Source organism: Jaculus jaculus, chromosome 13 (assembly GCF_020740685.1).
Source record: "Jaculus jaculus isolate mJacJac1 chromosome 13, mJacJac1.mat.Y.cur, whole genome shotgun sequence".
Taxonomy (NCBI): domain Eukaryota; kingdom Metazoa; phylum Chordata; class Mammalia; order Rodentia; family Dipodidae; genus Jaculus; species Jaculus jaculus.
Window position 1 is genome coordinate 23,399,751 of NC_059114.1, and position 24,195 is coordinate 23,423,945.

The following is a 24,195-nucleotide window of genomic DNA, read 5'->3' on the forward strand; positions in this document are numbered from 1 at the left end:
TTTACTGTGGCAGAATTGATTTTGATGCTGCTTTCAAAACTCAGACATGGACACATCAGATGGGGCTTCATCCCAGCCAAAGCCATGGGCACAGATTTCACCCAGGACAGAATGTTAGTTTGGTGATTTTCATACAATTTCATTGGTCAAAGCTGGGTAAGTGGTTCACTTTGTCCTGAAGATGACACTAACAGCTCTGGTCCTGTGTAATGCTGTCAAATTCAAACATAACTCTGACTTTCTTTTAAAATAATGTTTTATTTACAGATCCTGATTTTCTTTTCCTGGAACATTTTTAAGACCTTCAAGTAGTTTGGAAACCTTCACCTCTTTGTTCATTCCTCTGGGCACAGCTTTCAAAAACATTTATCCCACCTGTGCTGAAAACACTGCTCTCCCAGTTGGTGGCAGGGCTGCTTGGTGGAGGCGATAGTAATGAGATGAAGAGAAGCAAGCTTTGTGAACTACTTCTAATCTCTTAATTAGTATGCTCCATACACCTCAGCTTGTGCAAGGTCACACATGCAACACAAGTACTTGGCCAAAACAGGATTCTAACTAGTGTAAAAATATATTTTAAATAAAATAGAATCTCTATAAGACAGAGAATCAGATTCTGCTTTACATTCCCACGCTTGCTTTAGGGTATTTGTGGATTTTAGTCCGAGGAGGACCTGAAGGGTAGGTCCGCCTAAGTAAAAATCAAGAGTGTCTGAGTACATTCATTTTGCTAAGTTATAGGTGAGGATTTTGGGAAATGTAGCACATTCCACAGAGCTGGATGGTGATGAGCAACACAGGTAATGTGTTAACAAGTAACATGTTAAGACATTCAGGTCAAAGGATAAGGTCCAATCACAGCCTGAAAAAGCAATCCTGAAATGTGATCGTTTCAAACCTTTGGCTAATTATAAAGCAGAAAAGAAAACCACCATTTAGCAGAATGCTGTGTTAACTTGGACAGCTACCTCTTCTAGAAACTAAATTCCAACACAGGCCTCATTTTAATTTTGCTCAAGTACTGCATGTTACAAATCATTGACATTCTCCACTCTAGAAAAAAGCACACAGTCCTTCTGTTGACCCACAACAAGCATTACATAGCTGTTTTAAAGGGGCTCTGTTGAAATTCCAATTTCTGGATTGAGAAACAGCTTTTAGTTTTATCTTGAAAGCAAAATTGAAAACCTGCCCAGGCTCCCTCTAGCTGCAACGTGAACATACAGCTCGGCCTTCTGTAAACATTCAGAAAATACTGATCCCAGCAAAATACACAATTAGTTAGTCAGAGGCTTGCTCTATGTTTTTCTCATGGTGGCAAGCCCTCCAAAACTCTTGCTAGTTGTAGGACATACTCTCAGAGATATGACTGGGGAGGTAGCCATTAATTCCTTTCTTATTTGATAGGCACAATCCGTACAGAGTCACCAAAGACAAACAAATTGGAACTGCTACCATTTTTCCCCATACTGGGTCTACTCAATCTGCTGTGGGTTGTTTATTTTTCCTGGCTGGCCCTAAAGCAAGATGAGACGCTGCTGGGGACAAGCCAGTGCCTGGTTTACAACCCAGTCTCTCTTCACATAACATTCAAACGATTCTTCAACTCCCCAGGGTAAGGAAGGGATGGCAACAATGTGAGACTAATGCTGGGGAATTTTCCTAGCTCCTAAGAAGCCAGCAGGAGTCTTTCTGGAAAACAGCTGCTGGAACCTCTGGGAGGCTCTATGCTTTTGTGCTAGGTAACATTGCCCTTGAGGCCACAAAAATCTTCATGTTGTACATCTACCTCAGAACTGAACCTCAAAACTGAACTCCAACTGAATAAATACAACGGAAAAACACCCAGAAAGGCTGGGGTCTACCAAACAGGAAGGCAAAACGGCCATTAGGTATCTGAGGCCCGGGTCACTCACCACCTTTGGAAATACTGCCAAAGCCACCCTCCCAGCATCACACGCTAGCAAACGAAGGAGCCAACGATCATGGTTTATCCTCATTCCCTACTTATTAGGGCCTGCCCTCCCACTCAGCAAAGGTTCTCCCACACCCTGTAGTGCCAGGGGCAGTCTCTGGGACATGGAGCTCAGGTCACTTGCCCCTCTTGCTACGGCCCTTCCTGGAGGGCAGCTTCCCACTCCCTACGGAGGAGGAGGGGCTGGAGGCAGAGGCCATGGCAATGTTGATCTGCCCCTCCTGGATCTCCTGCCGGGTCTCAGCAGGCAGGTGGTTGATCTGCTGCTGTGCCTCCAGGTAGAACATGACATCTCGCAGCTGCTCCTGGATCTCAGTGATCTTGAGATCCTTCTGGTCACAGGTCTCCTTTAGTAGCCTCTCCTCCTCCTTCAGCTTGTTCTGCAGGAGGACCTGGTTGGCTCGCAAGCACTTGTTCATTTCCTGCTCCTCCTGGAGTTCAGTGGTGAGTTTAGCCACTTTAGTGTTCAGCTGAGTACACCTTTGGCAAAACAAAGGATGAAAAAAAAGCATAAGTTTCACTTGTTGACATAACCCTTTATAGCTCTGGGATTAAAAATCCATCATGGCCTGACATGGTGATGCACACCTTTAATCCCAGTACTCAGGAGGCAGAGAAGTAGGAGGATCACCTTGAGTTCAAGGCTAGCCTGAGACTACATAGTGAATCCCAGGTCAACTTGGGCTACAGTGAGACCCTACCTTGGGGAAGAAAAAGAAAAGTAGCCTACCATGATGACCTCAGAATACATCTAGGGCAGGCCCTCCCTTCCATGTCAAGGGAAACAGTTTGTGGCCACTACAGTCAGCTGTGTTCTGGTCAACTCAAGTGTACTCTGAAGACTTATTTGAGAAAGCGAAAGAGAATGAATGAATAGGCGCGCCAGGGCCGCCAGCCACTGCAAAAGAACTCCAGATGCATGTATCACTTTGTGCATTTGGCTTTATGTGAGTACTGGGGAATTGAACCTGGGTCATTAGGCCTTGCAGGCAAGCACCTTGGCCACTCACCCATCTCTCCAGCAACATTTTAAAAGAACAAAATATTTATTTTCAAGCAGAGAGAGACAGAAAATAAGCATGCAAGGGCCTCCAGCCACTGCAAACCAACCCCAGATGCGTGCACCACTGTGCATATGGCTGTATGTGGGTACTGGGGAACTGAACCTGGGTCATGGCTTTGTGGGCAAGTGCCTTGACTGCTGAGCCAAGACACTTTTTTTTTTTTTTTTTTTGAGGTAGGGTCTCACTCTAGTCCAGGCTGACCTGGAACTTACTATGTAGTCTCAGGGTGGCCTCGAATTCACGGCGATCCTCCAACCTTTGCCTCCCAAATTCTGGGCTCTGAGGCAATACACTTTTAATAACCATCAGACACTTTTTTCTTTTCTAAAGGTAGTGTTTCATTCTAGCTCAGGTTGAGCTGCGATCAGGGTGGTCTTGAACTCATGGCAATCCTCACACCTCTACCTCCAGAGTCCTGGGAGTACTGGATTAAAGGTGTGCGCCACCACACCTGGCCAGAAACATTTTGTTGTTATTTTTTTCCAGGTAGGGTTTCACTCTAGTCAAGGCTGACCAACCATCTGAAACATTCAAATGCCAGAAAGCTGTATGACTCATTGTAATACTTCTAAACTGCTTCTCTGGCATTTCGTGTCTCAGAAATGTTGGCTGTGATAAGGCAGTTATGAGGAAAGGGACATTCTTGGAGAATCAAGTGTTCTTAACTCACTTCATTTGCTGAGGAAGGGAAAAGGTACTTATTCTAACCTAAGTGTTTTCAGGAATTGGGAGTGCCTTACTTCTTAGACATTTTATTTTATTTCTTGTGTGTGTGTGCTCTTGTGTGTGAATGAGGGTGTGCACATGCCACAGTGAGTGTGTGGAGGTCAGATGACCACCTCAAATGTCAGTCCTCACGTTCCACTTCTCTAGTTCTTTGCCATTGCATATGCCAGCTTAGCTGGCTCAGGAGCTTCCCGATTCTCCTGTCTCTACCTCCCTTCCCCCTACAGGTATGCTGGGATTATACACTAGACTGACTCTGACTTTATGTGGATTTTAGGGATCCACACTCAAGTACTCAGGCTTGTTGGCAAGTGTTTTAAATAGTGAGCCATCTCCCAGACCAGGATTACCCTGATGTCTTGATGCCCAATCTTGTAAGTAAAGAGTTACAATTTTTTTTTTTCTTTTTATGAGAGAAATAGATGGAGAATTGGCCCACCAGGGCCCTACAATGGATCTATAAACATGTGTGCCACCTTGTGTGCACGTGTCACCTGTGCGTCTAGTTTACGTGGGATCTGGGGAGTTGAACATGGATCTTGGGCTTTGCAGGCAAGCACCTCAACTGCTAAGCCATCTCTTGAGCCCTAGGAAGATTTTCTTGATCCTCCTGGCTCATCTTATCCTGTTTTCTGGGAGCAGGGAGGTGGGGTGGGGGGTGGCGTTATCTGATGTGAAGTCTTTAACCCAGACTGACCTGGAATTCACTCTAGTACCAGGCTGGCCTCAAACTCATAGTGATTCTACCACCATTGCCTCCTGAGTGCTGGGATTAAAGGCGTGTGCCACCACATCTGGTTTTGCATAAGTGATTTTAACTACTGACCCATCTCACAGTTCCTCAACTTAATTTTTTTCTCTTTTTGATTTTCTGAGGTAGAGTCTCACTGTAGCCTAGCCTGACCCAGAATTCACTAGGTAGTGTCAGGCTGGCCTCGAGCTTACATTGATCCTACCACCTCTGCCTCATGAGTGCTGAGATTAAAGGTATGCGCCACCATGCCTGACCTTGATTCTCTCTTTTGTTTTTCTGAGGTAGGGTCTCACTCTGGTCCAGGCTGACCTGGAATTAACTCTGTCATCTCAGGGTGGCCTCGAACTCATGGCAATCCTCCTACCTCTGCCTCCCGAGTGCTGGGATTAAAGGCGTGCGCCACCACGCCCGGCTTTGATTCTCTTTTTAAATGTATTTGACAGAGAGAGGAAGAGACTGGCAGATAGAGAAAATGGGCACACCAGGGCTTCCAGTGACAGCCAATGAACCCCTGACACATGTGCCATCTTGTGCATGTGGCTTATGTGGATCCCAGGAAATTGAACATGGGTCCTCTGGTTCTGCAGGCAGGCATCTTAACCGCTAAACCATTTCTCTACCCCCTACCCCCTTTTAAGGTAGGGTCTTGCTGTAGCCCAGGCTGACCTGGAATGCACTATGTAGTCTCAGGGTGTCCTTGAGCTCTCTACAACCCTTCTACCTCCACCTCCTAAATGCTGGGATTAAAGGCCTGCACCACCACATCCAGCCACTTATGTTTTTTCAAGTTAGTGTCTCTCTCTAGCCCAGACAGTCACTTTGTATCCCCAGGCTGGCCTCAAACTCACAGAGATTCTCCTACTTCAACCTCTGAGAGCTGGGATTAAAGGTGTGTGACATCACGCCTGGCCAACTCCACTTTTTAGTGAACAAGTCACTGTAACTTTGCTCCAACTAAAAGGAGACCTTGTGATGTTCACACTTAAATTTCAAAGAACTGAAAGACTGTCTCTAAGGACAGACAGAACCTGTTAGGTAACTCAAAGGACAAAGGATACCTACTTCCTTTCCATTGACTGTTTTTCCTTCAGGAGATCATTCAGCTTGTGTTCTAGAGTATCACACTTCTCAATTGTTTCCTTAAATTTGGTCTTCATGTTGTTAATCTGAAAATGCAAATAGGGTCAGGAACAATTGTATGGCTCTTGGAACTAATGTTACAACCCCTGACCCCTAATTTGGCAAATACAATTTTGACAAACAGAAAGGTGATGCTACCTACTTGAAAGAACTTTTTTGTTTTGTTTTTTTAGGTGGGGTATTGCTCCAGCCCAGGATGACCTGGAATTTACTATGTAGTCATCCCAGGGTGGCCGCGAACTCATAGTGATCCTCCTACCTCTGCCTCTAGGTGCTTGGATTAAAGGTGTGTGTCACCACACCCTGATAGAATTTACTTACATATATTTTAAAATATTTTATTTACTTGAGAGAGAGAGAGTGACCGAACTGGACATGGTGGTGCATGCCTTTAATCCTAGCACTCGGGAGGGTGAGGAGGGTCACTGTGAATTCGAGGCCACCCTGAGACTACATAGTAAATTCCAGGTCAGCCTGGACTAGAGTGAATGCCTACCTTGAAAAGAGAGAGAGAGAGACCCAGAGGGAGAGAGAGGGGTAGATAGATAGAGAATGGGAACACCAGAGTCTCTAGCTACTGCAAATTAACTTCAGATATTGTGCCATCTTGTGCATCTGGCTTACGTGGGTACTGGGAAATAGAGAATATGGGTCCTTACAGGCAAGCACCTTAACCACTAAGCTATCTTTGAAAAATCTAAGCACACCTTCCATCCCAGCACTCAGGGGGCAGAGGTAGGAGGATTATCGTGAGTTCAAGGCCACCCTGAGACTACATAGTGAATTCCAGGTCAGCCTGGCCTAGAGTGAAACCCTACCTTGAAAAAAAAAAAGTCTATTTGTGTGTGTGTGTGTGTGTGTGTGTGTGTGTGTGTGTGTGTGTGTGTCTATGTGCATGCATACGCTTATGGGCACACTAGATGCAAGCATCTGGCTTTAGGTGGGTATTGGACAATTAAACTTGGGACTGGCAGGCTTTGTAAGCAATTGTCTTTATCTGCTGAGTCATCTCCCTAAATCAACTAGAAAACATATGTGACATAGAGGTATCTTTTCCTCCATACTACTTGTCTCCCAGCACAGACCTGGGAACTGCTAGGAGGAGCTCAGAAAGCTTCAGGCTCTGGAGAACCCAGTTTGCCAGAAGCCAGACCAGAATCTCTTACTGTTAACTCCCTACTGCTTTCCTTCTTGAGTTTAGATCCCAAAAGTTATCATCTATCCATTGGTGATATAAAAAAACTGTGAAGAGCCAGGGGTGGTGGCTCACTCCTGTAATCGCTGCACTTGGAAGAATGAGATAGGAGTATTACCAAGACTTAAGAGGCCAGCCTGGGATACAGAGAGTTTCAGGCCAACCTGGGCTACAAGGAAAGATCCTGTCTTAAAACAGCAACAAGATGAGATGGGGGTGCTGGAGAGATGGCTCAGTGATTAGATGTGCTTGCCTGTAAAGCATGACAGCCCAGGTTTGATTCTCCAGTTTCCTAAAACCAGATGCAGAAAGTGGCGTATCTGTCTGGAGTTACTTTGCAGTGGCAAAGGCCCTGGTGTGCCAATTTTCTTTCTGTTTGCAAATAAGAAAAAAAAATGTATAAAAAGAAGCTGCTGGGGGTGGTAGTGCACACCTTTAATCCCAGCACTCAGGGAGGCAGAGGTAGGAGGACTGCTTTGAGTCTGAGGCTATCCTGAGACTACATAGTGAATTCCAGGTAGCCTGGGCTAGAGTAAAACCCTACCTTGAAAAACCAGAAAAAAGAAAAACAAAACAAAACAACAACAACAAAACCAAAGAGAATAAGCTATTATCACAGAGGAGTCCTTTTTTTTTTTTTTTAGATAGGGTCTCACACTAGCCCAGGATGACCTGGAATTCACTATGTAGTCTCAAGACAGTGATCTCCTACCTCTGCCTCCTGAGTGCTGGGATCAAAGGTCAGTGCCACCATACCCAGCTAGACGAGCCCATTTTTGACATCAAAAAATGAAAGAGTATGTTCAAGGTTGCCCAGGTAGAGTGGAGTGAATTCAATCCAGGACCAAGCCTAGATCGAAAGCCAAGTTCTAAAACCCCTTTATGTACAGTGCAAAGTTATATAGCAAAGGTTGTGGTGCATGCGACATCCACCACTGGAGAAGGGTTATGCTTTAAACTAAGCCTTCTCTTTCTCTTAATTCCTCTCTCTCTTTTTTCCCGAGGTAGGGTCTTGCTCTATCCCAGGCTGACCTGGAATTCATTCTGTAGTCCCAAACTGACCTTGAACTCACAGTGACCCTCCAACCTCTGCCTCTCAAGTGCTGGGATTAAAAGCATGTGCCACCATGCCCAGTTCTTTTTTTTTTTCCTTTTTTTTTAAGACAAGATCTTACTCTATACCCCAAGCTGACCTGGAACTCACTAGATAGCCGAGAATGGCCTTGAACTCAAAGCAATCCTACTTCAGCCATCCAAGTGCTGAGATCACAGGTGTGAGCCACCACACTCATCTCTGATAAAGTTTCTAATGTTGCTACAGACAGACATTATTAAAATTACTGCCTTTAAACATTTCAAACATCAGACACAGTAGGAAGCACCTGACACACAAGAACACATGATGGAAACAAGTTCTAGAAAATGTTACATGTGATATATTTTTATTTTACATACGCCATATTCTATGTTTTGGTCCATAAAACTCATTTCATAATTCATGACTAAAAAACCAGAAGTTTAAAGGGAGGTAGAGGTCCAAGAGTTACATATAGATGAATTGACCTACACTGCCTGCCTACTATGTGTCCTTTATACACAACCCCATGAAAACCAAGAGCCTTCAAGTGTGTATAGTGTCACCTCCTGAACGCCAGTCACATGCTGTGAGATTCATGCTACTTCAGTATTTACTACTGAAGTCTGCCATGAATTTCAGTTGCAGTCCTTCTTACCCATATGAATTATTTTTTTTCCCTAAAGTTGGGTTTCACTCTAGCCCAGGCTGACCTGGAATTTCACAGCAATTCTCCTACCTCTGCCTCCCAAGTGCTGGGATTAAAGAAGTGAGCTACCAGGCCCGTCTTTCTGTGTGAATTTTTATGAGGCTTATGAACGAGAATACATCACTGAAACCCGGGGTCCATGTTATAGTTTCCGCTTGCATGCTCTACTGTTAGAGGTGCTAAAGGACAGAGACTGGTCACAAAAGGACAATGCAGGACAAAAGGCTTGCATCAGCGAAATTATGGACAAATGACATTTGTCATTAGAAAACAAAGGCATCCTTCATTTGAAGCTGTGCTGGCTCTGTCTCACCCTGACCTCAAAGCCAGTGTGTGTTCCACAGCGTTTCCTTTCTCTGGCCTGTATGGCTTTTGCCGGCATGTTTTAGGGAATGCAGCTAATCCTAAAGAATCTTAAAAGGCAGGGAGAATCCTGAGCTGAGCTCTCAAGGGTCTATGTGAAGCACTTTAGGTGGTCATGCTGATATATCTGGTAGAAAAACCCATTAGCAAGGCTGCATGCTGCAGCGTTGCCAACAGACTCCATAATGTGACACCAAGTGGCAGTAATCTCCCTCTGCCTCCACTGAGTGCAGGCAGCAAGTCCTTCCTGCATGTGCTCCAATCAAGCCCTATTCAGAACACAGAGTCAAGGGGGCCCTGAGTGCCTCTCTGGATGGGTACTTGCACTGCTTGGATGGTTCCTGCACAAATGTCATACATGCCTTTAACTCAAGATTATTTCAAAGCTGGTGTTAAGTATTAGCTTTTTCTTTTTCTTTTTTTTTTGAGGCAGGGTCTTGCTCTAGCCCAGGCTGACCTGGAATTCACTATGTAGTCTCAGGGTGGCCTTAAACTCATGGTAATCCTCCCACCTCTGCCTCCCAAGTACTAGGATTAAAGGCATAAACCACTACACCCGGCTAACTACTAGCTTATTTATTTATTTATTTGAGAGAGAAATACAGAAGTAGGCAGGTAGGGAGAAAGAGAGAGACAGAGAGAGAATGGGCATGCCAGGGCCTCCAGACACTGCAACTGAACTCCTGATGAATGTGCCCCCTTGTGCATCTGGCTTACGTGGGTCCCGGGGAGTCGAACCTGGGTCCTATGGCTTTGTAGGCAAGCGCCTTAACGGCTAAGCCATCTCTCTAGCCCCCAGTGTTAGCTTTTGAACAAACCTATCTCTCCCACTTATAGGGCCCAAGTAATGGTGAGGAATCACCAACAAAGTCATTATTTTGGGCTGGAGAGATGGCTTAGCAGTTAAGGCGCTTGCCTGCAAAGCCAAAGGACCCAGGTTTGATTCCCCAGTACCCACGTAAGCCAGATGCACAAGGTGGCACATGCGTCTTGAGTTTGTTTGCTGTGGCTGGAGACTGTCATACCCATTCTCTCTGTATCTGCCTCTTTCTCTCTTGTACTCTCTCTCTCAAATAAATAGGAAAAAGTTGTCATTTATAAAATTGTAAGATACCTTGGCACCATGTCCAGCACTTAGGATAATGAGATAGAAGAACCATCATGAGTTGGAGGCCAGTCTGTGCTAAAGTTAGAGACCCTGCTTCAATAAAGAAAAAAAAATCTTTTTTAAAGCCTTCATTTAATAATAAGAAAACCACTGAACTGCACACATTGTCCTGAGGTCCAGAGAATGGCACCTAGAGGACTAACTGTTGCAAACCCCAGTACCAAACACACTTTGTTTCCCTTCTGATGTAGGGTCTCACTTTAGCCCAGGCTGTCCTGGAACCCACTCTAGTCCCAAGCTGGCCTCAAACTCATGGCAATCCTCCTACTTCTGCCTCTCAAGTGCTGTGATTAAAGGCTTGTGCCACCATGCCTGGTTCCATCATGCCCAGCTGTGTGGCAGCTTTAAGGGAGTGTTTTGTTAAAATTTGACAACTGTTGCCTCAAACCAGTAACTTACCAAGGATGACCACAGAAATGACATTTCTGTCCCATTTAACTTCTTTTAACTTAGAAGGCCTTGGCACCAGCTTGTTGCCTCAGAAGTCTACTTACAGCTCCAGAAGCAACTATTCAAGTTGACAAACCAACTGACTGACTCAAATTATAAGCCTCATGTACACACTTCTGTTTTGGTTTGTTTTTTGAAAAAATAGTTTATTGAGCTGGGCGTAGTGGCGCATGCCTTTAATCCCAGCACTCGGGAGACAGAGGTAGGCTGACCTGAGACTACATAGTAAATTCTAGGTCAGCCTGAGCTCGAGTGAGAACCCTACCTTGGAAAACCAAAAAAAAAAAAAAAGTTTATTGAGGTGGTGTGGTGGCACACTCCTTTAATCCTAGCACTTGGAAGGTAGGAGGACCTCCGAGTTCAAGGCCAGCCTGAGACTACAGAGTAAGTTCTAGGACTTTCTGGTCTACAGCATGACCTAACCTTGAAAAACGAAAAAAGAAAGAACAGTTTATTGACTATGCTGCAAGGAAGGAGTGGGATGACAGTACTGCCTGCCCACTTTAATTTTTTTATTTACTTACCTATTTGTTCTTTTTACTTGTTTGTTTTATAGAGGTAAGGTTTCACTTTAGCCCAGGTAGACTTGGAACTCACTCTGTAGTCCCAGGCTGGCCTTGAACTCAAAGAGATCCTCCTATCTCTTCCTCCCAGATGCTGGGATTAAAGGCATGTGTCACCACTTTTTTTTTTTTTTTTGTTCTATCACATTTTTAAAGGAACTGCACAAAATTCTAGAGAAATAAACACCAGGACAGTCAAGATGTCTTTTCAAAGACAAAACTTTTTTTTTTTTTCTTAAGTTTTTTTGAGGTAGAGTTTCACTCTAGCCCAGGCTTGAATTCACTGTGTAGTTACAGGGTGGCCTTGAACTCACAGCAATCTTCCTACCTCTGCCTCCCAAGTGCTGGGAATCTTTACCAACTACCAGTCCGTGAAGGGAAGACTGTAGTCCTTTTCCCTGCCCTCTGCCCCTGCCACATGGCATTTCAGCAGTCACCACAACAGAGACTTACTTCCTCCGCTGTATCCTTCTCAATCCGAACTATCTTGTTTTCCCAGTAGATTCGCTGAGATTCCAGCTGGCTTGTTAGTAAATATGAATACTAGAAACAGAATAAACATCAAAATATAAGTCAATTTCTAAAATCCAATTAACACTTGACCATTCACACACCAACAGAAAAATAAACATTATAAACTATTAATAAATTAATAAGTAAAAAAGAGAGAGCTGAGCTTGGTTTAATCCCAGCACTCAGACCAGCCTAGACTACAGAGTGAGTTCCATGTCAGCCTGGACTAGACACTCTGCCTCCATAAAAACAAACCCATTATAATTTCTTCTTTTTTTTCTAAAGCTGGGTGTGGTAGCTCACAACTTTAATTCCAGCACCTGGGAGGGAAGGCTAACGTAGGGGGATCACCATGAGTTCAATTCCAGCCTAGACTTCAGTGAGACTCTGCCGCCATGCCTAGGAGAGAGGGGTTAAGGAGAAAGAATATGAATGAATATAAGCAAAACAAACTCCAAATGCATCTGCCACTTTGTGCCTCTAGCTTTACGTGGATACTGGAGAAAAGGACTTGGGGGGGGTGGTCATTAGTGTTATAGACAAGTGCCTTAACTGCTGATCATCTCTCTGGTCTAATAATACTTTTTTTTTTTTTTTTGGTTTTTCCAAAGTAGGGTCTTACTCTAGCCTCGGCTGACCTGGAATTCACTAGTCTCAGGGTGGCAATGAACTCACAGTGATCCTCCTACCTCTGCCTTCCAAGTGCTGGAATTAAATGCTTGTGCCACCACACCCAGCTATAATTTTTATAAATTTAAAAAATATGTATTTGAGAGAGAGACTGAGAATGGACACACCAGGACCTTCCGCCATTGTAAACAAACTCCAGACACATGTCACTTTGTGCGTCTGGCTTACGTGGGTCCTGGGGAAATTGAACCTGGGTCCTTTGGCTTCACAGGCAAACATCTTAACTGCTAAGCCATCTTTCCAGCCCCCAATAAAATATATACATGTATATGTGTGTGTTGTGTGTGTATATACACATACACACACACACATTTTTAAAATTTTTTTATTTTACGAGGTAGGGTCTCACTCTAGCCCAGGCTGACCTTGAATTTACTATGGAGTCTCAGGGTGGCCTCGAACTCATGGTGATCCTCTTACCTCTGGCAATCCTCCTACTTCTGCCTCCCAAGTGCTGGGATTAAAGGCATACACTACCATGGCTGGCTTTAATTTTTTTTTTTTTTTTTTTTTTGGTTTTTTTGAGGTAGGGTCTCACTCTGGTCCAGGCTGACCTGAAATTAACTCTGTCATCTCAGGGTGGCCTTGAACTCATGGCAATCCTCCTACCTCTGCCTCCTGAGTGCTGGGATTAAAGGCGTGCACCAACACGCCCGGCTTTTAATATAATTTTAAGACAAGGTTTTGCTATGTTACCCACGCAAGGTATAAGCAATCTTCCCACAGTTGTATCCTGCACTGTAGACTTGTGCCACCATGGCACATCAGAATGTCTGTTATACTTGTGTTCAACCTAACAACAGGCACTGGGCCAGAGGCACGTAGCTGAAGCTTTCAATACAGCTAAGAGAAATGGAGGAATGTACACGTATACAAACGTGTTCTGCTGACAACGTTAAGAACAGTGGTTTTAATATATGATTCAGGGCTAGCTTAGTGTATGCTTAATATATATTAGGCCATTACTATCACAAAACATGTATATAATTTTTTTTTTTTTTTGAGGTAGGGTCTCACTCTAGCCTAGGGTGACCTGGAATTCACTATGTAGTCTCAGGGTGGCCTCGAACTCATGGTGATCCTACCTCTGCCTCCCGAGTGCTGGGATTAGAAGCGTGCAGTAGCACGCCCAGCTAATATGTATAATTCTAACCAGCTTCTCCATGTCTATACCCCTGGACTGAGTCTCCTCTCAACTCCTGTAGTACCATGTCTACCAGTAGGAGCCCTCAGACCCTAGTGCTTAATCCAAGGTTTACATGCCTGTCACTCTGACTGGACTGTTAACTCTATGAAAGCGAGGACCATATTGTACCTCCATATCCCCCATGGTCTGGCACATGTTGAATGCCAAGAAATGTTTGCTGTATGATGAGACTAACAAATAGTGCTGTTAACTATAGGGGGAGGACAGACGGCAGACTGCAGTAGGATTGGGGGATTTTGGGAAGATGAGAATGAGAGGCTGCTGACAGACTGGAGACAGATTCTAGAGAACTGCTGAATCAGTACAGAGCTGTGAACATTTTAGGGTCTCTTTGGCACTGCATTAACATGAGGCTGAAGTGTGCAGTACTCAGATATGGTAGCACTAGGGTTGTAGTTTTAAATATGTAAAAATGTTTTTTATTTATTTGCAAGGAAAGAGAAAAAAGAGGGAGAGAGGGAGAATGAGAATATGCAGGAGAACAGATAAATGAACTTCTAATGCATATACCACTCTGTACACCTGGCTCTTTCTGGGTACTGGGGAATCACACCTGTACTGGCAGGCTTGGCAAACAAGCACCTTTAAGGCACCTCCCTCCCCCAGCCCCAGGGCTAGGCTGTTATATTTTTTTACTGTTATATTGAGGCCTGCCCACCAAGCAGTGGCAAAGTTGCATCTCCATTTGGAAAAGACTATGACAGAAGGTAGAAGGGTTGTGAGCATGTCTGCAGACATAAAGAACAATTAGGAGGGCTGGAGAGATGGCTTAGTGGTCAAGGCATTTGCCTGCAAAGCCAAAGGACCCAGGTTCAATTCCCCAGAACCCACATAAGCCAGATGCACAAAGGTGCACATGCGTCTGGAGTTTGTTTGCAGTGTCTGGTGGCCCTGATGTGCCCATTCTCTCTCTGCCTCTCTCTCTCTCAAATAAATAAATGAAAAAGTTAAAAAAAAATTGGGAAGAACCTTAGAGAAGGCGATGATGACAGAATGTGGGGTTTGTGAGGGCAGGAGACGGCCTGATGCTGCATGTAATGGTATTGGTAGTGGCTGACACAGAGTAGCCATTAACCAAAACTTCTATCTCTTTCCCTTTTTCTCCTTTCCCTCTTTTTTCTCTTTCTCTTTATATTTCTTTCTTTCCTTTTTGAGGTGTTAGGGATCAAAATATATCCTGATGCATGCTGTGCAAGTGCTTTACTACTGACTTACTGCCTTAGCCTCACAATGTTTTTATTTGTATGTATGTGTGTGTATATGGGTATACCAGGGTCTCTCTTGCTACAAACAAAGTTCAGATGCATGTGGCACTTTGTGTCTGGGGAACTGAACCTGGGCCAGTAGGCTTTGTTTGCAAGCCAGCACTTTTAACAGATAAGTCATCTTCTTACCTCACACAAACTATTTCTTGAATGAACAAAATGTGTCAATAGTTTGATCTTTCCTTTGTCAATGTGGTAACTTATTAAAAAATACATATATATTTATATTTTATTTATCTGAAAGAGACAAAGGCACGCGCGCGCGCGCGCGCGCACACACACACACACACATATATATGGGGGGGGAGGGAGGGAGAGGAGGAGAAAAGAAAAGGGACATGCCAGGGCCTCCAGCCACTGCAAATGAACTCCAGATGCATGTGCCACCTTGTTTATATGGGGAATCAAACTCGGGTCTTTAGGCTTTGCAAGCAAGCATCTTAACTGCTGAGCCATCTCTCCAGGCCCTAACAATAATTTTTCTTTTCTTTTCTAATTTTGTTTTTTTGAGGTAGGGTCTAGTTGTAGCCCAGGCTGGCTTTGAGTTCATGGTGATCCTCCTACCTCTGCCAAGTGCTGGGATTAAAGGCATGCACCACGATGTCCGAGTTATATTGTTTTTTTAAGATAGGGTCTCGCTCTAGCCCAGACTGACCAGGAATTCCCTCTATAGTCTCAGGCTGGCCCCCAAATCACACAATTCTCCTACCTCTGCCTCCTGAGTGCTGGGATTAAAGGGGTGTGCCACCATGCTCAGCTTCTTTTTTTTTTAAAAATGTTTTTTTTTTTTTAATTTTTATTTATTTATTTATTTCAGAGCGACAGACACAGACAGAAAGACCGAAAGAGGGAGAGAGAGAATGGGCGCGCCAGGGCTTCCAGCCTCTGCATATGAACTCAAGACGCGTCATGCTCAGCTTCTTATTAATAATATTTGCCTTATTTAAAGCTACTTTCTGAATCTATCAGACCTTTAAGAGTCTAGAGATGAGCATGTTTTCAGATGTCATTTCTTCTGAAAATTAAAGGTTTGATGGTAGTTATCTGTTGTTTGGAGATGTCTTGTTTCATCATCAATTTTCAATTAATGAATGGTCTAGATTCAGCCTTCTGCGTGGTAAGTTTATAGATTTGAAGCACATACCCAGCTCTTTCTTCAAAACATTTTTGAAATTTGTGTAAAATAGGATTCCCATTGAAACTTCCCCTTTGTTAAGAGAAAATTTAGATTGAGCATGGTAGTACATCCGGACATCTCTGTACTCAGCAAGCACAGGCAGAAAGATCATCTGTTGTAGGGCCAACCTGGGTTACATTGAAAGACTCTAAAAAAATAAATAAATAAAAGGAAGCCCTACCAAACAATCAAATCCTTACAAAAACCAAAACCAACCAAACAAAAGTAACCATGAATATATTCACAGTAGAACAACTTTATAGTAGGCAAGTTTTTACTGCCAGACAGAAAAATGAGATTGTATTAATTTTTTTTTTAAAGGTAGGGTTTCACTCTAGCTCAGGCTGACCTGGAATTCACTACATAGTCTCAGGATGACCTTGAACTCATGGCAAGAGTGTAATAAATTTGTTGTTACTTCAAATATATGAATATTCAAAACTGGCTTTAACTAAAGTACTTTGAATACACATCTGCATATAGACACATAAATTCCTAATTATACAATGACAGCTCAATGAAAATGCTTCTGAGAAGGAAAGATGCTACGGGCTTTGCCCATTCTGACCAAATAAATCTATTAAGTTTCCAGCTGCTATTGTGGTGCTAATAGCAATGTTCTAGTTTTATTGGTATTGCCAAAGATAATCTGAAGTTAACTAGGAACATCACAGTGAAAATAAGGCACGGTGAAGTGTATACTTCTTAAAATGAAAAACATGTAAATTCATAGCAATAACAAAACTTAAAAAAGTCTCTATGCAGGGTAAATGGAAAAATTAAAGTCAAATAGCCTTTCTAGCTAGAAAGGTAAAAAGTAGTAGGAACAGGTACTAAGTGGTAACTAGTAAACATCTTACCTCCAACTGTAAGGAATCTATTTTCTCTTCCTGGCAAGTGTCACCCTCGCATTCATATTGTACAATTTTTCCATCTGTCTTACTTGCAACTAGCCGATGGACATAGTTATCTAAAGAAAAGAATAAGTCAACCAAAGTGTGCTTTTTCAGAATGAAAAAAGCCTTCATGTGCTCTTAACTCTGAAAAAAATGTGTTTCAGAGATCTAAATTAAATGCCTTGTAATGTATCTTTTAAATTGGGTCAAATCATTTGGACCTTAAAGCGAGCAGGCAGGAGTAGAGGTACAAAGTCTGTGTACAAGTGTGTCTCTAAGACAGAAATGGTGCCCTGGGGGCAGCCCTGGAATTTGAGTCTGCAACAGCTGTCAGGAAGAGGACTTGTCAAGTTGTAAGGGAGAGTAGACTGGTTCAGAAGGAAGTCTCCATGGAGAAAGAATCCAAATTAGAAAACAAGAACAGGGCTCACCTCCAGCATAGTCCCAGACACGATGGTTGGTGAGCTGCATGGCATAGGTGTGCTGTGTCTCCTCAAAGTGCTTATAAGCATGCCGACTCACGTACCGTCCGCATCCTATGTGGCCACATATTAAACAAATCCAAAGGTTCTGCCAAGAGCAAGACAAGATCTTAATCACTTAAAGCACATGATTTGGCCACCTGCCACTGAAGGGCAAATACCAGATAAGGCTTATGTGTGTGACACCATGCTTGACAAAAAAAAACAAACATATTTTTTTGATTTTTCAAGGTAGGATCTCATACTAGCCCAAGTTGACCTGGAATTCATGATGTAGTCTCAGGGTGATCTTGAACTCACAGGGATCCTCCTACCTCTACCTCCGAAGTGCAGGGATTAAAGGCGTGCACCACACCTGGCCAATTTTTGTTTATTTACTTATTTGAGAAAGAGAAAATGGCTGGGCATGATGGCACATGCCTTTAATCCCAACACTCAGGAGGCAGAAGTAGGAGCAGGGTTGTTGTGACTTTGAGGTCACCTTGAGACTTCATAGTGAATTCCAAGTCAGCCTGGGCTAGAGTGAGACCTTACCTCAAAAAAACAAAAAAAACAAAACAAAAAACCCCCCACAACTTTAATCCTAGCACTCGGGAGGCTGAGGTAAGAGGACTGCCACAAGTTCGAGGCCATTCTGAGACTACAAAGTGAATTCCAGGTCAGCCTGGGTTAGAATGAGACCCAACTTAAAAAGAGAGAGAGAGAGAGAGAGAGGGAGGGAGGGAGGGAGGGAGAGGGAGAGAGGGAGAATGGACACACCAGGGCCTCTTGTAGTCCAAACAAACTGATGCATGTGCCATGTACACCTGGCTTTATGTGGGTACTGAGGAATCAAACCCAACTCAGCAACTTTAACCACTGAGCCAGCTCCTCAGGCCCCTACAAGACTTTCTTTCTTCTTCTATTTATTTATTTGTTTTGTTTTTAATCAAGGTAGGGTCTTGCTGTAGTCCAGGTTGACCTGGAATTCACTATGTAGTCTCAGGCTGGCCTCAAACTCATAGTGATCCTCCTACCTCTGCCGCCCAAATGCTGGGATTAAAGGTGTACACCACCATGCCCGGATCCCTAAAAAACCTCTTGCATGAGGTTTTCTTCTTGTTTTATTTAATTTTTACTAGGTAGGTCTCACTCTAACCCAGGCTGTTCTGGCATTCACTATGTAGTCTCAAGGTGGCCTCAAACTCATAGCAATCCTCCTACCTCTGCCTTCTGAGTGCTGAGATTAAAGGCATGTGACACCATAACTGGCATTTGCAAAAGGTTTAAAACTCAATAATCAAGAGCAATTTTATGGGTCCACCATCCCATCATTATCTATGTATGTTTTTTTGAAGATCTCTAAATAAGCAGTATCAAAAAGATGCAGAAATCATGAATGAACATCTAATAGAGAATAAAGGTGTTTTTTTTGTTTTGTTTTGTTTTTTGAGGTAGCATCTCACTCTAGGCGAGTCTGACCTGGAATTCACTATGTGTTCTCAGGGTGGCCTTGAATGCACAGTGATCGTCCTACCTCTGCCTCCTGAGTGCTGGGATTAAAGCCATGCGCCACCATACCCGGCTTAAGAATAAAATATTTTGCTTAGAAGTAACCTATTTATGTATTCATATTTGTTGACTCCAGACCAAAAACAAAAATGAGAATTGGCTTCACCAAGAATTTAAGCTGCACTGGGCAAAAGAAACTCCTAGAGAAAGAAAGCTGGGTTCATTATTCTTTTCACCACCCATTACTTACTTCCTGAACACCACACTCAAAACACTTGTTTTCTTCTACTGGCTCTGGGGTCTGACAGTACCGGCAAACAGGACACCTGTCCAGAACATGGAAAGGTAACAGGACATTCAGCTCTTACAAGCTTTTACAGAATCCAAACATCAAATAGCAAACTTACACCATCTCTTACATTTTACTTTCATGTTGTCATTTTGCCACATTTAAAAATAAATAAATAAATAAATATATATATAAATAAAGCCGGGCGTAGTGGCACACGCCTTTAGTCCCAGAACTCAGGAGGCAGAGGTAGGAGGATCACCATGAGTTCGAGGCCACCCTGAGAGTACATAGTAAATTCCAGGTCAGCCTGAGCTAGAGTAAGACCCTTCCTTGAAACCCCCCACCAAGAAAAAAAAATATATATATATATGTACACACACACACACACACACACACACACACACACACACACACACACACTTAACTGCAAGCAGGGGTGGGGACAGAATGTGCACCCCAGGGCCTCTAGCAAATGAATGCCACTTTGCACTTCTGGCTTTACATTGATACTGGGGACTCGAACTCAGGTCATTAGATTTTGTAAGCAAGTGACTTGACTGCTGAGCCATCTCTCCAGCACCCCTGTCGTTTTCTTTGAGTCCAGGCTGACCTGGACTCACTTTGTACTCCTAGGCTGACCTCCCAAATACTGGGATTAAAGGTATATACCACACCCGGCCTTTTCTTTTCTTTTTCTTTTGAGGTAGTGTCTCACTCTAGCCCAGGCTGACCTGGAATTCACTATGGAGTCTCAGGGTGACCTCGAACTCATGGCAATGCTCCTACCTCTATCTCCTGAGAGCTGGGATTAAAGGTGTGAGCCACCACATCTGGCTCTTCCTCGATCTCTCTTTTAAAAATTTTATTTTACTTTATTGAGAGAGAGAGGGAGGGAGGGAGGGAGAGAGAGAGAGAGGGAGGGAGGGAGAGAGGGAGGGAGGGAGGGAGGGAGGGGGGAGGGGGGGAAGGAGGAAGGATGAATGAGAATAAGGAGAGAGAATGAGAATATGGGTGTGCCAGGGCTTCTAGCTACTGCAAATGAGTTCCAAATGCATGAGCCACTATGTGCATCTGGCTTACATGGGCACTGGGGAATGGAAACCGTGTCCATAGGCTTCACAGACAAGTGCCTTAACCACTAGGCCACCTTTCCAGTGTCCACCCCCTTTTTTATTTTTTGGTTTTTCAAGGTAGGGTCTCACTCTAAGCACAGGTTGACCTGGAATTCACTCTAGTCTCAATGAGGCCTCAAACTCACATTGATCTTCCTACCTCTGCCTCCCCAGTGCTGGGATTAAAGGCATTTGCCACCACGTCTGGTCCCCCTTTATTTTTTTAAAAATTAAAATTTTTTTCTTTCATTTTTTGAGGTAGGGTCTCGCTCTAGCTCAGGCTGACCTGGGATTCACTATGTGGTCTCAGGGGGGCCTCGAACTCATGATGATCCTCCTACCTCTGCCTCCTGAGTGTTGGGATTAAAGGTGTGTGCCACCATGCCTGGCTCCCCCCTCTTAAAGGCAGGGTCTCACTCTAGCTCAGGCTAGCTTCAAACTCCTGTTGATTCTCCTACTTAAGACTTCCAAGTGATGGGATTAAAGGTGTGAGTTACCACACTTGGCTCCCTTACATTACTTTAAAATTTACTATAAGATGTTTAAAAGGCAACTTTTATTTATTTTTATTTATTTGAGAGTGACAGACAGGGAAAGAGGCAGATAGAGAATGGGTGCGCCGGGGCCTCCAGGCACTACAAACTCCAGACGCATGCACCACCTTGTACATCTGGTTAACATGGGTCCTGGGGAACTGAGCCTAGAACCAGGGTCCTTATGCTTCACAGGCAAGCGCTTAACCGCTAAGGCATCTCTCCAGCCTCAATTTATTTATTTTTAAAAGATTTTATTTTTATTTATTTATTTATTTACTAGAGAGAGAGAATGGGAATGGGCATGCCAGGACCTCTAGTCACTGCAAATGAACTCTAGATGTATGTGCTACCATGTGCACCTGGCTTATGTGGGACCTGTAGAACTGAACCTGGGTCCTTAGGCTTCACAGGCAAGTGCCTTAACTGCTAAGCCATCTCTCCCGTGCTTTTTACTTATTTTAAAGAACCATAGAAGAGGCAAGGCAGATACAGAGAAAGATACAGACTCTATTTATTTATTGAGACACGGAGAGGGAGAGTATGGGTAGATGTATGTGCCATCATGTGCATCTGGGACCTGGATAATCAATCCTGGGTCCTTAGGCTTCACAGGCATGCACCTTAAACACTAAGCCATCTCTCCAGGCCCCCCCCTTTTTTAAATTTATTTTTATTTTTTTAATTAATTAATTAATTTATTTGAGAGTGACAGACGCAGAGAGAAAGACAGATAGAGGGAGAGAGAGAGAATGGGCACGCCAGGGCTTCCAGCCTCTGCAAATGAACTCCAGACACATGCGCCCCCTTGTGCATCTGGCTAACGTGGGACCTGGGGAACCGAGCCTCGAACCGGGGTCCTTAGGCTTCACAGGCAAGCGCGTAACCGCTAAGCCATCTCTCCAGCCTTTTTTTTTTTTTTAAAGGAAGGTTCTCACTCTAGCCTAGGCTGACCTGGAAATCACTCTGTAGCTCCAGCTGGCTGGTCTTGAACTCATGGAGATCCTCCCATTTGAGCCTCCAGAATGTTGAGATTAAAGATTAAAGATATGTGCCACCATGCCCGGCCAAAGACAAACATTTTTTAAGTTATTCTCTTTTTTATTTTTTCAAGGTAGGGTCTCACTCTAGCCCACCACGCCTGGCTTAAGTTATTCTTTTTTTTTTTTTTTTTTTTTTTGGTGTTTCAAGGTAGGGTCTCACTCTGGCTCAGGCTGACCTGGAATTCACTATGTAGTCTCAGGGTGGCCTCGAACTCTCAGTGATCCTCCTACCTCTGCCTCCCGAGTGCTGGGATTAAAGGTGTGCGCCACCACGCCCAGCTTTAAGTTATTCTTATACAAAATGAAATTACATAAAATCTTTATAAAGCAGAGGAAAATGAGGAATTTTGAACTTGATAGCTTTTTCCAGTCTTTAACATTCAGCAAATGCAATTTTTTGATACTATGACACAATATTTTCATCTATAAAGCTCATGGTTAAAAAATAATCAAGTTGCAAATATCAAACCAAAAACCCTAACCCCTTAATGTTGCAGGTAAGTTCCTATTTATTTGTGTTGGGCTACATTCATAGCTATCCTCAGCTACATGCAGCCCATCACAGGCTGAATACACCTGACAGATGATCAAAGAGCTAAATATTAATGGTTATATTTAAGATTTAAGGTGCTGCCAGGCATAGTGGCAAGCAACTTTAATCCCAGCACTTGGCAGGCAGAAGTAGGAGGATCAAGTGAGTTTAAGGCCAGCCTGAGTCTATATCACCCTGGGCAAGAGACACACCCTACCTTGATCCCCCCAAATAACAACAATAAAATAAATAAAATTTAAGATGTTATTAATTTTGCTTGAAGTATGATTATCTATAAGAATGGACATACCAGGGCCTCTTCTCAGTGTGAATGAACTCCAGACACACGTACCACTTGGTGCATCTGGCTTTACATGGGAAACTGAACCTGAGCCTACAAACTTTGGAAACAAGCACCTTTGACCACTATGCTATCTTCCAGCCTTTATTTATTTTTGGTTTTCCGAGGCAGGGTCTCACTCTAGCTCAGGCTGACCTGGAATTTACTATGTAGTCTCAGTGTAGCCTCGAACTCATGGTGATCCTCCTACCTCTGCCTCCCAAGTGTTGGGATTAAAGGCATGTGCCACCATGCCTGGCTGGCTACTTATTTTTTGAGACATGGTCTTATGTAATCCAGACTATCCTTGAACTCACTATGTAATCAGAGATATACTTGATTCCCCCCCCCCCCCCCGAGGTCAGGTCTCACTAACCTAGGCTGACCTGGAATTTGCTCTATATTTTCAGGGTGGCCTTGAACTCATGGCGACCCGCCTACCTCTGCCTCCAAAGTGCTGGGATTAAAGGTGTGTGCCACTACACTGGCCTTTGAATTTCTTTTTAATTTATTTGAGAGAGAGAGGGGTTCATATCAGAACCTCTTGGCATTACATATGAGATCCAGACACATATGCTACCTTGTCTAGCTTTATGTGGGTACTGGGCAATCAAACTCAGGCAGGCTTTGCAAGAAAGCAACTGTAACCACTGAGCCATCTCCACAGCCTGAATTTCTGATATTCCTGCTTGTACCTCCCTTGTACTGGGATTACAGGCTTGTGCCACCTACCTTGGCTTTTTAATTTATTTTTATTTGAGAGAGAAACAGATTGAAAGAGAGAGAGAGAGAGAGAGAGAGAGAGATAGAGAGAGAGAGGGAGAGAGAGAGAAAGAAAGAATGGGTACCCCAAGGCTTCCAGCCGCACAAGCAAACTCCAGATGCATGTGCCACCTTGTGTATCTGGCTTTATGTGAGTCCTAGGGTCCTTACCTTGGGTCCTTAAGGCTTCGCAGGCAAGTGTCTTGACCACTAAGCCATCTTTCCATTCCTTCCTTGGCTTTTCAATCTTCTTTTCTATTTTCTTGTGTGTGTCTGTATGCACACGTGTCATGGAACATGTGGTTAGAGGACAATCTGAGTGTTGGTCCTTGACTTTAAAAATTTTATTTAAACTGAGTGTGGTGGCACACGCCTTTAATCCCAGCACTTGGGAGGCAGAGGCCTGCCATGAGTTCGAGGTCACCTTGAAACTACATAGTGAATTCCAGGTCAACCTGGGCTACAGCGAGATCCTACCTCAAAAAAACAACAAAAAATTATTCATTTGCCCATAAGCACAGTGCATGCACATATGCATGATGCACCAGGGCCTCTTGTCCTGCAAATGAACACCAGACACTTGCACCATTTTTTGCATCTCACTTAAGTGGGTGGCTAGGGTCAGTAGGGCTTGCAAGCAAATGCCTTTAATCACTAAACCATCTTCCCAGCCCTAAG

The 24,195-nt window shown here is 43.7% G+C and overlaps 1 protein-coding gene across 1 annotated transcript in view; it reads right to left on the reverse strand.

The window, feature by feature from the left end:
- Positions 1-238: 238 nt before the first annotated feature.
- The window catches only part of LOC101611263 (BRCA1 associated protein), a 45,522-nt gene continuing 21,565 nt past the window's right edge, over positions 239-24,195 (reverse strand). Inside the window, exons 7-12 of the mRNA XM_004670974.2 lie at positions 19,154-19,229; positions 17,362-17,500; positions 16,895-17,004; positions 11,636-11,725; positions 5,582-5,685; positions 239-2,455 (exon numbers count right to left, since the gene is read on the reverse strand). Of these exons, the coding sequence (XP_004671031.1) occupies positions 2,092-2,455; positions 5,582-5,685; positions 11,636-11,725; positions 16,895-17,004; positions 17,362-17,500; positions 19,154-19,229 (883 nt within the window). The 3' untranslated portion in view covers positions 239-2,091. The remainder of the gene's footprint in view (positions 2,456-5,581; positions 5,686-11,635; positions 11,726-16,894; positions 17,005-17,361; positions 17,501-19,153; positions 19,230-24,195) is intronic.